The 18,215-nt window shown below is 46.2% G+C and overlaps 1 protein-coding gene across 4 annotated transcripts in view; it reads right to left on the reverse strand.

The window, feature by feature from the left end:
* Fbxw4 (F-box and WD repeat domain containing 4) overlaps window positions 1-18,215 on the reverse strand; it is an 86,429-nt gene that overhangs the window by 11,822 nt on the left and 56,392 nt on the right. For all 4 annotated transcript variants that reach the window (XM_075974221.1, XM_075974222.1, XM_075974224.1 and 1 more), the window contains exon 6: window positions 690-755. In XM_075974221.1, the coding sequence (XP_075830336.1) occupies window positions 690-755 (66 nt within the window). The remainder of the gene's footprint in view (window positions 1-689; window positions 756-18,215) is intronic.

Below are 18,215 nucleotides of genomic sequence, written 5' to 3' on the forward strand. Positions count from 1 at the left end.
TCTATTTTGTAACTTCCTATGAATATAGAATATTATTTCAAAATAAAAGTTTTTGGTTAAAAAATAACAAAACCAAGCCAGCAGTGGTGGCATACACCTTTAATCCCAGCACTCAGAAGGCAGGTGGATCAGCTCAGTGAGTTTGAGGCCAGCCTGGTCTACAGAGAGAGTTCCAAAACAGCCAAGGCTGTTACACAGTGAAACCCTGTCTCGGGGGGTGGGGTACCAAAAACACTATAAACAGACAATCGATGAGAACGTATTAGGCTTGCCAACTGGACAACTGTAAAGAAAACCTGCTTGTGTTTTAATTGTTCTAGACAACTCTTTTTATAGATTCTGTAGGCCACCTTTGAAATTTTTTATATCATAAAAATCCCCCTCTGAGGATAGATTACATAGCCAGGCACTCTTCAGAAGGTATATTAAATCCAAGTAGTTACTATCAATTCTACATGAAATTACCCACCTGGTACAGGTGATCTCCTCAAGCTAACCTCAAATAACTCCCAAGAAAGGCACTGCAGCTGCCCGTGGGTGGCTAGGTGTGGTTCCTGCCCCACCTCCTCCAATGTGGTACCTCAGGGCTAACTGGGGCAGGAGCTGGTTAGCAGCTAGCTCTTGTTTAGTCTCCCAGCTGCCCTACCCCTGCCCCCACTGAATGCTCTGTGGGTTTAGGAATCTCTTACCTGTTGAGGTCCCAGATCCTCAGAGGTGAGAAGTGCCCACAACAAGCTGTTCCTGTCACAAAAGAGCTGCCGAACAAAAGGAGAGCCGAGTTAGAGCTGGCTTGTCAGAACCTGTGGCGGAAATGGCTACACACTAGAAATGCAGGGCTCTTTCCCCAGGGATCATGGGGTTAAGCCAGAAAAAGAAACATTGAGAGAGAATGAGGAAGTACCACAGCACAGAAGCCTGGGAGAGATAACTTGGTGGGTAGTGGGGAGGGGTGCAACCTCCCAAGGCTGACTACAGGACCTACAGGTTCAACCACAGATGAGATTGCTGTTTGGACTGGGACCACGTGTCCTCTGACCACAGTAGCAGCAGACCTCTGGAAGTGAGTTCTGAGCCCAAGGCAGTGAGCTTCTTAAAGATATACCTGTCTGAGACTTGAGAGCACAAGGCCATAAGGTCTCCTGGGAACATCCTACTGGGACTGACAAGTGGCACCGCAATCAGCTGGAGACATTCCACAAGGGTTTAAGAGTTGGGAAACCAGTTGGGCAGTGGTGGCACAAGCCTTTAATTCTAGTACTTAGGAGGCAGAGGCAGGTGGATCTCTGAATTCAAGGCCAGCCTGGTCTACAGAGTTAGGTTCAGGACAGCCAGGGGGTGTCCTGTCTGGGATGGGGGTGGGAGGATGAAGGAAGAAAGAAAGACAGAAAAGAAAAGAAACCTCATGTCAATCAGGGTTAAAAACACTGGGGCAGGGATGGGCCAGGTCCCTACACGTCCTGCACAGGGGAAGGAAGCCTGGATACACTAATGATATGTTAACCATATAGGCAAGCAGCCCACTGGCCTACATGGTCCAGCACCTGTACTTTCTGTACCCAACGTGTCAGGAGGAGGTAGAGTGCTACCGAGAAGGCTCTGAAAGAGGCAGTGGTTTGGACAGTGCAGCAAGCAAGGAGCTAGCTGCCAGCTGCTGACGAGGTAAATGCCTGGGCCAGGCACTGACCAGGTGGCTGGTTTACTATCGAAACTATGGACTAGTGCCCACCTGTCATCGCCAAACTGGAGCAAGGCCAGATAAGACACACTGGGGCTCTCGAGGCTCAGGCTTCCAAGGCTTCCTCCAGGAATATGATAGCATCCCAACTTCCTCTTAATCTACACTACAGCCAGCAGTCATTCTACCACAAAGTGGCCGTGCCAGGCAGCTTCTCCTGCCATGCCTCATTCCTAGTCTGGGCAGCTGCCACTGGACAGCAAGAAACTAAACTCCAGAGTCAGGAGGTGTCACCCTCGCCTCCTCCTGCATGTTCTCTCTGGGGTAACCCATTAATAACTGGTAAAGCCAATTACCTTGGCCTGAAAACACAATAGCTACTTGGAAATCATTGGAGCAGGCAATTGGGCTCTCCAGACTTTTGAGGAGTTGGGGCCAGGTGAAGGGCGCCAGCACAGACACAGACATCTCTTAAGGAAGTCTCTCTAGACCTCTTGGCCACAGGCCTAAATTAGCCTCAAGGTAAATCAATACAGAGAGGTTGGGAAGGAGCCTGGAGTTAATCCCTGCCACTCCTGCAGCCTGACCTCCCAGTAGGTGGGGAAGGGGTAGGGGAAAGAGGGGGGTTATGTAGACCCTTCCCAAGGGACTCCTGTCCTCTGCTTGGCCTATTCACTTCTGGTCCTGACCATCTGCCACCAAGAAGAGGCCCCTCACCTCTTTAGTTGTCTATAAAAGATATCTACCTATAAGTGTTTCTCTCCAGAAGCTGTCCTTCCCCTTTTGCCTAGGTGCTGTGAAGCTAGAATGTCCTTCTGGCCCTTAGGAGGGCCTAAGAGTTAATAACAGAAACGCTGAGCTACAGACTGCAGACAGCTTGAGCAGCTGGGGAACATGCCCAGTCCGGGACTGCCTGGGTGCCAAGGAGTCAAGCCAGCTATAGATGTAGCCACACTCCTGGAACGCCTCCCCACTGCTGTGGCCATGCTTTCTGTCTGCCCTCTCTCCAATGCCTATGGTCCTTAGGAAAAATGTGGCAAAAGCAGGAGACTAGCCACATTTGAAGGAAGATGCTAGTAACAGATGAACCCGGCCAATCCCAGACAGGGCTGCCAATACTCCGCACCTGCCCCAAACCGTCCAGATAGAATGCTTTGAAAGAGCGATGCGGTGGGGGTTATGCCTTATTGGCAGCTCAACCCCCACTTCTCTAAGCGCCACAATCCTTGCTCCCGAATGTAAAGCCTGTCCTGGTTTCTGGCCTGCTTGGGCTCAGTCTGATGTCTATGCTGGATTTGCTACGTGTTTGTCACTATGCTGGGTCCTATGCCAAGCCTGTTAAAATTCTCAATGAAATCAAACACAAGCATCCCTTCCACAGCTCCTCCTAAGAGACTGTCCACATGGACTCCCATGTCTAGTACAGTGCTTAGCTCAAAGGGCACTCAACACAGATCCATAAAACTGACCAGAAAGGGGCCTTCCAGAGTTCAAGGTCAACAGGGTTAGAGAAGCCAATTATACAGCCAGTGAAACTGGTCCTTAAAGGAATATTCTCCAAATCATCAAAGATTTAAACCTGAACAGCAACATACGACAATATCCACTGATGGGGGAGTAAGAAGTCCCTCAGACTCCATAAGATAACACCTTTTCTTTTTAACAACAAAGCCCTTGCCAGGAGCTAGCCTAAAATTTCTCAGCCCTTGTTCATACCCTCAACCTGCCACTGATCTACCTCAGGCAAGTCTGGTATCACACAGGCCACAAAGCCCGAAGTAGATACAGAGCCATCCAATCAAGAAAGTTAGGGGTCCTGCATGCAAGATGAAGAACAGAAGGTTGAGAAAATTCAGGAATATGGAGGGTAAGAAGGGACATTAACTCTGGAGCTGGAGTTCCATGCACTTGTAAACTGTCCTATGTGGAGGCTGAGAACCAAGCCCTGGTCCTCTGCAAAAGCAGCAAGTGCTTACTCACTGAGCCACCTTTCCAGCCCCTTATTTATGTTTGCTTTGATTTTGAGAGCCCTGGCTGACTGGGAACTCACTATGAAGCTTAGGGTAGCATCATACTTGTTAGGCCTCCTGTTTCTGGCTACTAAGTGCTGGGATTACAGGAATACACCACCTGCTGGCTATTGTGCATTTATTAAAGAAGGGACTTGAACAGGTAAAGATTTTGGTACTGATTAGGGGACAAGTACTGGATGCAGTCCCTCACAGACACAGGAGAATGACTGTCATTCACTTACTATTTGTTTAGAGACAGGGTCTTCGTATGTGGCCTAGACTAGCCTTGAACTTAGTCCTCTCCCTCCAGCCTCCCAAGCACACGATTACAAGCATACATTATCATACCATTGTAATCTACTGAGTCCCTACTAGGTGTAAGGTGCTGAGCAAGTATTTTACTAGCATTTCCCACAGACTAGAAAGCTCAGGGAGGTAATAAAACTTGCCTCTTATTCACCTGAGCAGCAGGTAGTAGGGCTAGAATTGGCCCTCTTAATTCTAGAATCCAGTAGATCACCCTTCACCCCACAATGCATATGAGCTATGTTTCAAGTTAATTTTGTTTGGTTCCCAGAATGAAGTACAGTGTCTGCCTGAAGTCCCCAAAGTTCCTGAATGACTGAGTGAATGAATCAACAAGTTGAACCTGGACAAGAAGAAAAGCCTGGCCCTGAGACAGGCAGCAGAAGTGGTTTGCTCAGCAGCTGTGGCCCGTGGATGGCCAGAGCCACCCAGCTGGCCTAGGCCCCAGCAGCCTGAGCCCAGGCTGACACACTTTGGCAAGGGAGGCCACCAAAGCTGTCACATCATTCACCAGCATGCCCATCAAGTGTATTCAGTTCTCTTCAACCCGCATTGGCATTTTAATTACTGTTGGGTAAACTAATTTGTACAAATGAAGGCCAGGCTGCCTAATAGAATATGCAAGCTCTCTGACCTCTGACAGGCACTGACACAAGATACAAAGGAAGCCAAGGAAGGCTTTTTATCTGAGCCTTATTACTCTCTATTACTCCAATTAGTCAGGCTCCAGTGCTCCTAATTGGAGGAAAAATTGCAATTAAATCAATTTTTGATGGGCTGCAAGTGGGTTCCTGAACCTCCCTGCTTGTGAAACACTGATATTATAGCAGCAAAGGTCACAGGCCTCATCGGCACCTGGGCCCCACCCCTGATTTCCCTTGGCCCCCTCCTTAAATACTTCAAGGAAACCCCTGCCCTTCCACTGGCTTGGTCAGTGAGGATGGGAAGGAGAGAATCATTAGAACATGTCAGGTCTCATTGCTCTGTTGCCATCTGCTAACCTCCACACCGACATCATTACAGCATGCAAATCCCACAGCTTGAATACAGTGCGAAGGTCACACACACTCACTCAGCTAGGGAAGCAGGAACAGGAGCTGCAGTGACAGCATTGCATGGACAGGACCAGTGAAGTGGTCACAGGAGGTCAATAGAAGTCAAGAAGGGGAAAGATGGAGGCAGGCTCTAGGTGAAGTGAGGTGCCTGGAATGCAGCCAACAGAGTACCCCGGGCAACAAAGAGAAGACGAAACGGGTGTGTCTGGGAAATTCTCTCTCTCTGGTATACATGTCCACCTTGTAACTAGGGAAACATCCACTGCTAGGTGTATCTCGTGTCGACATGGGGGGAGCACACTGCCAGCCTCCTGTCCAGAAAAGCACCTCTAGGAGGAAGCAGAGCGCGGTGCTCAAGAAGAAAATACAATTTTGTTCATCAAACTAAAGGAAATAGGACGAACAGGCCTGTCTGAAGTTTCAGTAAAGTTTTAGGCATATAAATATAAGTTTCGTTTCTTACAGAAACTAGAATAATTACCTCAAAAAGAGGGTGGAGACAGAAGTTCAGCCAATCTGGACTAGCAAAATGGCTGTGCACTTTTGATGACCTGAGTTCCATCCTGGGAAACCACTAAAAATATGGATGCAACGATACAAATCTCTAATCCCAGCACTCCTATGACAAGGTGGAGGCAATAGAATCACCAGGATGATGATGAACCAGCCAGTGTGAAGTCCACAGACCAGAAGAAATTATAGAGACCCTGACTAACAAGGTGGGAAGAGAGAACTGACTCCTGACGGTTGTTCTCCAACCTCTACAAGCGTGCCATGACATCTGTACACTTCTGCGCGCGTGTGCGCACGCGCACACACACACACCACCACCAACAACACTTTTAAAAAGAGGTTTAGTGAACTCCATATGTGGTGGGTTAGTTGAAAAGGACATGTCTTGTCTTCAAGGGGTCAAAACCAAAAATGTGAATTAAACATGATATTCCCAAATAATATAGGTAGAAAAAGAGAGAAAAAGAGAGAAAAAGCAGGGTACAAACAGAATTACTATAAGTATTTAAAAAATAATAACCTGGGGCTGGAGAGATGGCTCAGCAGTTAAGAGCACTGGCTGCTCTTCCAGCGGTCCTGAGTTCAATTCCCAGCAACCACATGGTGACTCACAACCATCTGTAATGAGATCTGGTGCCCCCTTCTAGCCTGCAGGCATACATGCAGGCAGAACACTGTATATGTAATAAATAAATCTTTTAAAAGTTAATAGCCTAAACAAAAAAAAAAGGCAAGAGTAAGAGAAAACACTACAATGCTAAAGAGACTGTGCTTGGGCAAAATAGCAATAAGCAATTCTTCTTTCCTAAGTTTTCTTTATTTTTCAGATATTCCCTAACAAATGTTACTTTTAAAAAAGGAAAACACAACCAGGAGTGGCAGCTCACACTTTTAATCCCAGTACTTGGAAGACAGCCTGGTCTAGGTACTGAGTTCCAGGACAGCCAGGGCTACATGGTGAGGCACTGCCTCAAAAACAAACAAATAAGGGAAAAACACATTAGTTTTTTTTTTCACATTAGTTTTTTAAAGAAAAAACAACATTTAGATCCTCCTGTCCAAGCTTCATGGCCAAGAGCTGGTAGCCCTGGTAGTGAGTGGCCTGCTATGATGTGGGATTCCCCTCTGTATGCTGTGATTGCCGTTGGTTAATAAAGAAACTGCTGTGGGCCTATAGCAGAGCTATAGGAGAAGAGCTGGGTCAGGTGGAAACTAAACTGAATGCTGGGAGAAAGGAGGTAGAGTCAAAGAGAAGCCATGTAGCCCTGCCAGAGCCAGATGGAACTTTACTGGGTAAGCCATTTCCATGTGGCGATACACAGATTAATGGAGATGGATTAAATTAATATGTAAGAGTTAGCAAATAAGAAGCTAGAGCTGACCGAGCAGTGGTGGCACATGCCTTTAAACCCAGAACTTGGGAAGCAGAGACAGGCAGATCTCTGTGAGTTCAAGACCAGTTCAAGAGTGAGTAGAGAAATGGGTCATGATCCTGGACAGAAGATGTCAAAATGTCTTCAAATGCCCATTTTCATCTAATTAATGTATAAATGAAATATAGTCCCATAGAAACAAGATTCTGACTTCATCTGAAAGAGGAAATAAATGCATAGGAGTAACAAAATGTCTGAAAAAAGGGTTAAAGTTCAGAGCAAGTGCATGAGAGCCTAGACAATGCAAGCCTGTGATCTGCATATGTTCCAAATTATAGGATGTCAGCTGTTTGCTTCAAATACAACAAATACATACTAGACTTATTTTCTATAATATAAAGGAGGCAGGGCCATAGTTGACTGATAGGACTCTTAAATAGCCCACTCATTTTGAATTGTGTGTATATATATTTGCTTTTGTTTTTCAAGAATCTCTGGCTGTTCTGACCAGGCTGGCCTCAAACTCACAGAGATCTGTCTGCCTCTGCCTCCTGAGTGCTGGGACTAAAGGGGTGCACCACCACCACCCAGAATGTTTATATTTTTATTAGAACATATTTATGCATTACTTATATAAAGATTAGAAATGTTTGAGGGTCTGAAGATATGGCTCTATGGCTAAGAGAGCTTGCTGCTCTTCCAAAGGACCTGAGTTCAGTTCCCAGAATCTACCCCAGGCAGTTCCTACCCACCTGTGACTCTGGCTATAGAGGAATGGCTCAGTCAGTAAAGCACTTACTTGTTTACAATCTAGGACTGGAGTCTGACCCCAGCACTATATAAAGCTGGGCATGGTGGTGTGCACTTGCAGTGCTGGAGAGCCAGAGATAGGAGAACCCTGAGACTCCCTAGCTAACCAGCTGAACCAGCTAGTGAACTTTAGCCCAATGAGACTCTGACTCAAAGAAGGTGGATGGCCTTCCTGAGGATGACAGCAGTGACTCTGGTCTACACACACACACACACACACACACACACACACACACTTTAAAAATAGGAGGTGCAACTACACTAAACCTCATAGAAGAGAAAGTGGGACATACACTTGAACACGTTGGCACAGGAGACTACTTCCTAAATATAACCCCAGTAGCACAGACACTGAGAGGAACAATTAATAAATGGGACCTCCTGAAACTGAGAAACTTCTGTAAAGCAAAGGACACAGTCAACAAGACAAAACGACAGCCTACAGAATGGGAAAAGATCTTCACTAACCCCACATCAGACAGAGGGCTGATCCCTAAAATATACAAAGAACTCAAGAAGTTGGTCATCAAAAGAACAAATAATCCAATAAAAAAATGGGATACATACCTAAACAGAGAACTCTCAGCAGACGAATCTCAAATGGCTTGAAAGACACTTAAGGAAATGTTCAACATCCTTAGTCATCAGAGAAATGCAAATAAAACAACTCTAAGATTCCATCTTACACTTGTCAGAATGGCCAAGATCAAAAACACTGATGACAGCTTATGCTGGAAAAGATGTGGGGTAAGGGGAATGTTCCTCCATTGGTGGTGGGAGTACAAACTGATACAGATGCTTTGGAAATCCGTATGGCGATTTCTCAGAAAATTAGAAAACAACCTACCTCAAGACCCAGCAATACCACTTTTGGGAATATACCCAAAAGATGCTCAATCATACCAAAAGGACATGTGCTCAACTGTGTTCATAGCAGCATTGTTTGTCATCAGAACCTGGAAACAACCTAAATGTCCCTCAACTGAAGAATGGATAAGGAAAATGTGGTATATTTAAACAATGGAGTACTACACAGCAGAAAAAAAATAATGACATCTTGAAATTTGCAGGCAAATGGATGGATCTAGAAAACATCCTATTGAATGAGGTAACCTAGACCCAGAAAGACAAATATGTACTCACTCATAAATGGCTTTTAGACATAAAGCAAAGAAAACCAGCTTACAAATCACAATCCCAGAGAACCCAGACAACAATGAGGACCCTAAGAGAGACATACATGGATCTAATCTATATGGGAAGTAGAAAAAGACAAGATATTCTGAGTAAATTGGGAGCATGGGGATCATGGGAAAGGGTAGAAGGGGAAGGGAGAAGAGGGCAGGGGAGCATAGAAAAATATATAGCTCAATAAAAACAATTAAAAAGTAGAAGGTGGTGTTGGGGTAGTGGTTGCTCAGGCCATTAATCCCAGCACTTGGGAGGCAGAAGGCAGAGGATCTCTGTGAGTTCGAAGCCAGCCTGGTCTACAAGGTGAGTTCCAAGACAGTTGCAACTACACAGATAAACTGAAAAACAAACAAAAAGGAGGTGGAGGACTGGAGAGAAAGCTTGTTCAGTGGTTAAGAGCACTTGCTGCATAACCATGAGACCAGAGTTTAGACTGCAGCTTAGTGGCCTCATCTACACCTATAACCCTGGCTTACAAACCTGAGCTCCTGAGTCCAGAAGCAGATTTCCAACTCCACACTTCCCCTTTCAGTCATCACAGCAGTCCGCATCAAGCCTACGCAGGAGGCTGCTAACACCTCCTGACACAGACGGCCCATGGTCTGCTGATATTTTGAGAACTAAGCACAGACAGGATCTCGTGTTTTCTCAGGTTTGAGGACAAAGATAAATGACTGGCATTTAAATAGGGGCGTGGGATGAGAGGGTCAACTGTGGTTCTACCAAGAACTAGAAAGGAAAGCGGAGATCGACTGGAGAGTTGCATAGATAAGAACACATACACTCAAACAAGTTTACCTTAAAACTTGATTCTTTCAAAACATACATCCAACAAACCATAGAGGGATTTGACTCTTGGGTTAGGAGCACCACGTGCTTACAAGGTCAACAGTGAAAAGAAATAGAGACAGGTCAGAGTCAAGCCCAAGGTCCTGCATCTCTGACCTGTACCATGGCCCAGGACCTACGGAGTTCCAAGAGATAGGGTAGCTTTTATTTGCATTCTCCGTACTTCATTAAACACCAGGAATCATTTCACATACAATTATCAAAGCATAAGAGAAAGAGTTTCTTGGCAGGAACAAAGACAGTCAATCAACACTATCTACTATATGACCACAGACCTTCCTCACCCACGGCTTTGAAGCCTACTGCAGGGCTTAAGTATGACAGGCCTTGGGGGGTGGGGCGGCGCACAACTTTAATTCCAGCACTTGGGGGCAGAAGCAGTTGGATCTCTGTCAGTTTGAGGCCAACCTAGTCTGCAGAGTGAGTTCCAGAACAGTCTCCAAAGCTATACAGAAAAACCATGTCTTGGAAAAAAAAAGAAAAAAGGAAAAAGCCCCCACAGGATACTGAGCAAACTGAGAAAGGGCAGGCAGAGGGCGTGACTCCTGGATTCACAACCACGACTTGCACCCTTAAACCCCTTTTTTCCATCAAGCAGAGGGTAACTAGAACTGATCCAGAAACTTCCTCCTTGCTGACTAGCTCACTGGAGAGCAAAAGTCACCAATGGACGTCCCTAGTGAAGGACGCTGCCTGCTATAATACTAACCTAACGGGCATGAGGTGCTACAGGGGTAACAGTGGCATGACTGTTAGGGAGGCACCAATGGCTTTCTGGTTGGATCTGAGGCCTGTTGCCCAGGCCAAAACCCAGAGCTGGGAGGTCATAAGCCCTAGAAGGGAACCCATGACTATTATTTGGGTAAACAGATATGTTGTCAAATTGCTTTCCAAATATTCATTTATACTCATAGATTAGTGCTGTTCTCAGTCAGTGGAACTCCTTTCTGCAGCAGGCAGAAAATCATGACTGGCCAAAGAGCTAAGAATAATTGGCTATTGTGTTCTCAGCCCTTAATGAGACCCCTACAAGGCTCATAGAACACTAAAGAAGAGGGGCAACAAAGAAAATCTAAGACCCAGAGGATTAGGAGGAATGATAGTAAGTGTTGTCCTTTGGACAATGGCACAGCCAGTTGAAATCATGGAGTCATTATAACTACAGTTACCTGAACACAAACCAGCATGTGTAAGGAGGGCCCTAGGGAAAAAGGAAAAAGGGTTACCTTTTGCTGAGGAACTACTGGCAATTGATGCTGGTGGGGTGGGAAAGGGGAGTCGTTTTTCTTTGAAAGGTGTGGTCACAGGTAGGTTGTGTGTGTGTGTGTGTGTGTGTACATCTGGACCTAGCAGGTTATAAAAAAAAGCCAGGAAAAGAGGCCGCCGCCTTTAATCCCAGTATTGAGGCAGAGGAATGTGAATTTCTTGAGCTCAAGGTCAGTCTGACAGCAAGTTCCAGGCCAGCCAGGGCTACCTCGTGAGACCCTGTCTCCAGAAAGGAAAAATAAGAGATTTTGAAAGCAGGAGGAACACATGCTGGGACTCTGGAGAGAAGTAGGAGAGAAGGGAGCTGTGTATATGACAAGACATAGTGTATATATGTATGTATATATATGACCAAGATAAAGTATATATATATATGTGTGTGTGTGTGTGTGTATTTATACACACATGTCCAAGATACAGTGTATATATTTGTGAAATTGTAAAAGAATAAATTTAAACTTTTTTTTAAAAGACAGAGTTGAAGGGGAGGTGAAGCCCTATTCTCACTTGCTTGCTTTTCTTTTTTAAGACTGGGCCTCACTACATAGCCCCAATTGTACTTACTATTCAGATAGGCTAGTTTCTTAAAAGCCCTATGCTTTTTGTTTGTTTGTTTGTTTGTTTTTATTTTTTTTGATTTTCTTTTATTTTCAAGACTGGGTTTCTCTGTAGTTTTTGGTGCCTGTCCCAGAACTAGCTCTTGTAGACCAGGCTGGCCTCGAACTCACAGAGATCCGCCTGCCTCTGCCTCCCGAGTGCTGGGATTAAAGGCGTACGCCACCACTGCCCGGCCTGTTTGTTTTTGAGACAGGGTTTCTTTGTGTAACAGTCCTGGCTGTCCTGGAACTCATTTTGTAAACCAGGCGGGCCTTAAACTCCCTGAGATCTGCCTGCCTCTGACTCCCAAGTGCTAGGATTAAAGGTGTGGGCCACCACTGCCCAGCTCTATTCACTATTTAACTAGTAATGCAGAGAGAAGGAAGGGGTTAAGGAACGGATCATTCCTTCCAGGTTCTTTGAGAGCTGGGAGCCATAGGCTGAGCTCAGGTCCTTCACAGAGGAGCAGGCTAATTTGACCCTAGAGAAACAGTGCTGGCACATAGCTATTGTTCTGTCACCTTGAACTCTCCAACTGTGATCCCGAGTGACCTACCATGCTGTGACATGACTCTCCCTCTTGACTAGTAAGATGATCGGGTAGTATACTAGCCCAAGCTCTCTGAGACAGCTTCTCTTTCCATGAGTTCTGGAAGCTAGTCATTCTCTGTGACTAGGCAACAAGTTGTGGGACTCAGGAGTCCTTAACAGCCTGATGGAATAAACTAGGAAAAAAGAAAGGAATTGAGATCCAAGCAGATACAAAGAAAGGCACCCCAAGGACCAAGAGGTAGGGAGTATTGTGGTCTCTGGGTCTAGTCATTTCTGAGGTCTGCTGCCTCGGAGCACCTATTAAATAAAACTCACATTAATATGCATTTGCTTTGAATTCACTATTTACAATTAATTTGTCCTAAGTAACCTAGAGCTTCTCTGTTCGGTGGCTGCTGGACATTCACCAAACCGAGATGAACAATGCACTCGGACAGGTATCTATCTGCTGGGCACCTCGGCCATGAAATCCGTAGTTAGCAGTTTTCTAGAAGAGCAGATAGACCTTCAACACAGGTTAGCCTGCAACTTCAGAAAGGAGACAAGAGGTTCTCTCCCACCCAGGCCCAAGAAGAGCATCAGGAAATAAAATCTACCTCCTACTCCAAGATCTGGACGGAAGCAGGTATCAAGGACAATGCTCCAGATGGAAGCATAGTTTCCAAAGACCAAAGCCCTGGGCAAAGACTATACATACCGCTTGCTTGGAGCCCTTTTCCTACACAGCTAGAACTGTCCTGAAGAGTCTGCTCTGCCCTCCTCACTACAGAACCTTCCGACTCAAATAAAAACCACACATAAAAGAATTACAATGGTGATGGTCAGTTTCATTCAGGGCTGGAGAGATGGCTCAGTGGTTAAGAGCAATGCCTGCTCTTCCAAAGGTCCTGAGTTCAATTCCTGGCAACCACATGGTGGCTCACAAACATCTGTAATGAGGTCTGGTGCCCTTTTCTGGCCTGCAGACATACACACAGACAGAATATTGTATACATAATAAATAGATAGATAGATAGATAGATAGATAGATAGATAGATAGATAGATAGATATTTAAAAAAAATAAAATAATAAAAAATATTCACATTAATAGAATCTCTCTCATACACACACACAGCAAGAGGAACTAAAAGAAAATTCATACAACAGAGATAATTTTCTTTTTCTAAAATAATAAATAATCAAGCAAGATATGCTACCTCATACCTATAATCCTAGTACTTAAAAAGACTGAGGCAGGGGATTGCCATAAATTTGAGGTCTGCTTTATGTACCATAGTGTGTTCCAGGGAAGTCTGGAGTACACAGTTCAATATTGTATCAAAAGGCAGTGGTGCAGAGAGATAAAAGAGATGGCTCAGTAGTGAAGATTGTATACTGATCTTCCAGAGGACCCCAGTTCAATTCCCAGCACCCACGTCAGGTGGCTCACAACTATCTATAACTCTAGCTCTAAGGGGATTAAGATCTGTGGCCTCTGCTGGTAACTGCATGCATGTGCACATACATATTAATTTAAAAAGAGTAAATCTTTTTTTAAAAAATCTTTATTTTTATTTTTTATTGATTTTATTGAGCTATATATTTTTCTCTGCTCCCCTCCCTTTCTCTCCTCTTCCCTTCAACCCTCTTCCATGGTCCCCATGCTCCCAATTTACTTAGGAGATCTTTTGTTTTTGTTGTTTTTTTGTTTTTTTTCGAGACAGGGTTTCTCTGTGGTTTTAGAGCCTGTCCTGGAACTAGCTCTTGGATACCAGGCTGGTCTCGAACTCACAGAGATCCGCCTGCCTCTGCCTCCTGAGTGCTGGGATTAAAGGTGTGCACCACCACCTCCCAACTCACTTAGGAGATCTTGCCTCTTTCTACTTCCCATGTAAGTTAGATCCATGTATGTCTCGTTGTTAAAAAAAAAAAGGTAAACCTTTAAAAAACCTCACACACATACATGTATACATGCACCTACCTAAAGTTGTTTTCTCAAATTTATTCTCTTTCTATATTCCTGCTCAAGACTTTTCTAGAGCCTTTCTCTTACACTTTCAGCATGTAGGTACCAAATTTCTACCACCCATGTCCCCTTGGTAGGCAAATAACTTGGAATATTTCATTTCTGGAAAAAGCCTAACCCTTGACATTTAATTTGACCTCTTTGGAACACTGGAATGAAGGCCAAATACATCACAAGCCACAAGGGGTCAAGGGCAGGGACTGACTCAATGCCATGTCTACCACCAGTTCCAGCAGTCCTCGGTAAAAGTAATAAGACACAGGGCTGGGTAGGATGCAAGGCCTTCACCACTTGAGATCTGCGATATAAGCATACATATGCACTGGGAAATTCGTCTACTAACACACAAGGCTACCTCCTTTCCTGTTGTGTTCCTCCCGGAACCTGGGCTTCTCAATAACTGGGGAGGGCAAGACTCTGCAAACCAGTCTCCCATACATGCAGCGTATCAGCCAAGCCAGATACCAAGAAAGCATGCCCAAACCTCTAACTTCTTCCCTGCTCAGGCTCCTCTCACCTCTTCTACCCAAGCAACATAGGAGCAATGCTATGGAGAGTAATATGACTCCCCGTAAACTGTTCCTAGCCCAGGCCAGTAGGTGGTTGCTGACATTCAGCCCTCCATTGCCAACTGTCTGAGGTAGACAGCTATGCTGTGGCTCAGTTCCCAGGTGGATAGTTGGCTCCTGGAAGGAGAGAAAACATGGGCTCAGCCACAGCCTTGGGAAGAGCGGCACAGCTATTTGGGTTGTCCTGGCCTCACCATCCTTCACTGAGAAGACACATGTAAGCACACACGTACATACATACATACACACACACATACACACACACACACACACACACACACACACACACACACACACACACACACAGAGTCCTGTTTATTGCCTTTGGAAAAGAGGTGCCCTGACTGCTGCACACATGCATGCAGTCCTTGGTGTCCACTGGTGTCTGTGGGCATATGCATGTCCCCCACATAAGCAAACTCCACCCACACCCTGTAGTCACACTGTGGCCAAAGTCACCAGGCAGTTGTGATTTTTGCACCAGCCCAGGTGTTAAGCCCCTGCTCCTCCTCCCCTTTGGTCTGTCTCTGTCCCTCCCTTTGCCCTCCCAGGGTAAGTGCTTTCAGGCCACACAATGAGCAGAAGGAGGAGAAACACTTCTATTGAGGAAGGCGTTTTGTTGTTTCATCCCTAAAGGGAACTGGAGTAGGAGAGGAGGGGGGCCACAAAATTTCTAATAAGCAGTTTCTGTCCTCAAAGCTAAAATGATTTTCTTTAATTGGTGGTGGGAACAGTTTATTGTGGGGGTCTTTGCCCTCCTCCCTCCCTGCCTAATTGACTTACTGAAGTTTAACGGGGGCTTTCACCTGGAGAGATTGCAATTATTCCCCCACCCCACATTCGTACCTGGGCTCTCCCCACAGGAGGCCTTTGTTCCCCTAAATACAGCAGTGACACAAATGTCCTCAGCAGCAGGGGAACGCAGGCAAGTGGTAATTTTCAGCCCGTTGCAATTAGCTGAGGGCTTTTCAGCCTTGCCAGTGAATGGTGGGGAGACTGCAGCCTGCGAGAGCAGCAAGAGCAGCGAGCGGGGCTGCTCTGTGCCGGGCGGACAAAAGAGGGTTCTCAATTGGGCCCTGTAGAGCGCCGGACCAGGGCTGGTGGGGCCAGCTGGAACTGGGGCCTGGACAAGGGAGGGAAGGAACTACCCCATCCACAGCTTCCATGGGCACCCACACAGGCTGTCTTTAGTCAGGCTCAGAGCTCCAGGTAGCTAAAGGAGTTCTTAGCCACACCTCTGCACTGTGAAGCAAACAGGACTGGCTGGGGCCACCTGGGCAGAGGAGGAAGAGGTAGCTGTTAAAGTAGCAGTGTGGCCAGTGATTATCTGCTTAGCTTCCCCAGTTGACCCAGGGCTGGGTACACATCATCTTGGGGCTTTCAGAGACACCCAGAACAGGGAGCTTTATGAAGCAACTCTGAGTTGAAAACTAAGGAGACTGGGGGGGGGGGGTGTTCTGTGACCCTGACTCTACTGCTGTTACCATACTTGTTTTAATCTAGTACTGAACATTGAAATAGCGTCAAGGCTGGGGAGACAAGGCTGGTGGAACAGCATGGGGTTTACTTGGGTTCAGAGCCAGAGAATGGCAAGGTTGGCAGACAGGCTTCAGGAGGGGACACTGCTGCAGAGTTGGTGCCATGCAGACTGCTGGCTTCTTACTCCAAGACCCCCTGAACCATCACCAGTCCTAGGGGCAGGAGTTCTTCTTGTGAAAGGTGAATTTTAAAGACAGAAGCAGATGTGCTGCGTGACAGGGTGACTAAGATGGGAAAGTGAGAGAGAATGAGGACTTCACCTCCCGGCCAGGGAAACCCAAGGCAAGCGGCACAGAAGAGTCCGATGTGGGCCCAAGCCCACGGAGCGGCCAGCCAGCCGGCATACAGCTCCAGTTCAGCAGTGCCCAAGCTGCCCAACCTCCAGCAAGTCTGTGCCCTCCTGGGGCCTCAGGTTTCTTGTTTATAAAACAGAAACCAGTTGTACTAGAATAATGTTTTTTCAAGTTTAAAAAAGTTAACAGGCCACTTTTATGAGCAGTATCTACAATAGCTTTTCTAAGATGGGAGCTAACTTTGTGGAGCAGAAGTTGGGGTGAGCAGGACAAGTTGTACTTGGGACCCCAATAGTGCTACCCTGTCTGGAAACTCCACTAAAAACACTCTGGTCTGGAACTAGTGGAGAATGCAGCTGAATCTCCATGGCACCGGTCACTGCTACACAGCTGCCTCCCAGGCCGTCCTCTTGTCACATGGACAAAATGGGGTGGAGCTCCATTTGCCATCAAATCTCGCCATGTGCCACGCAGCTTCTGAGAGCCTAGGTGAGCGAGTTCTCCTCAGGACAGCTCTTTGCTGGTGGTCAGGTCTAGTTTTTTGTTGTTGTTGTTGTTGCTTTGTTCTGTTGTTTGTTGTTGTTGTTGGTTTGTTTTGTCTACTCTTGTCAGGAAAATGACTGTTCTATCCCATATCACCTGCCTGATTCCTCTCCAGCCTGGCTGCTAGAACCTGCAGTTCTCCACCCCCGCCTCCAGCACCAGCAGAAGCATCTGTGGGGTGTGGAGTGGCCAGCACGGACTTCAGAGATGTGAGAACAGACCCTCCCTTCTTCCAACTACCACCCATGGGCCATCTACTCCTTCTAGGAGCAGCCAGTCTAACAACCACAGGAGCCCAGCGTGTCCACGAAGACTCATGACCCTCAGTTACATATGGCCTACCTTTCATCCTTCCTGCTGCTCCTTGCTGTGTTCAACCTGTAAAGGACACCCTTCCTCCTCAGTTACCTTGAAACACCTGCCTGGGGCAGCACAACACTGAGCTCTGGAACCTATTTCTCCCACAGGCCTTGCCCACTTTCTAAGCAGATACTGTCTGAGTTCACCAAGCCATGCTAGAGTATCCCCCCCCCAAAAAAATAAATAAATTCAAATAGGTTTGCCTCTAAGCAGTATATAGTCCCAATCACAGAAGCAAGCCAAGAATCCATTGTTTAATACTGGAAATAGTTTCAAGGAAATCAGCAAGTTCTACCCCACTGGAAAGTGTTCAGCGTGAGACAGGGCCATGACAGGGTACAACAGCAGCCAGCAGCACACACTCTGGACTCAATGCCAGGGCTCAAACCTGGTATATCTGTGTACACGACTATTGGAACATTAACTGTTCTCAAGCCTCAGTTTCCTTACTTGTAAACTGAAAATGATGGCAATACCTTCTGGAAGAGTTAAATGAGAGGCAGTCTTCAGGACAGCCCTTGGCATTTGCCTGAGCTGAATACATGACCGTCACTCTGGCCATCACCACCACTCCAGGCAGCCAGTGTCACTCTGGATTCCTGATCAAGGGAGTGGCCTAGTGATGAGAACCTATATTATTTACCTCTTGAAGCACCAAGAACTAGGGTTAAAAAGTGAGAGCCTGTCCTATTCTGCAGACCACTT

The sequence above is a fragment of the Microtus pennsylvanicus genome, chromosome 5 (genome assembly GCF_037038515.1).
Source record: "Microtus pennsylvanicus isolate mMicPen1 chromosome 5, mMicPen1.hap1, whole genome shotgun sequence".
NCBI lineage: Eukaryota > Metazoa > Chordata > Mammalia > Rodentia > Cricetidae > Microtus > Microtus pennsylvanicus.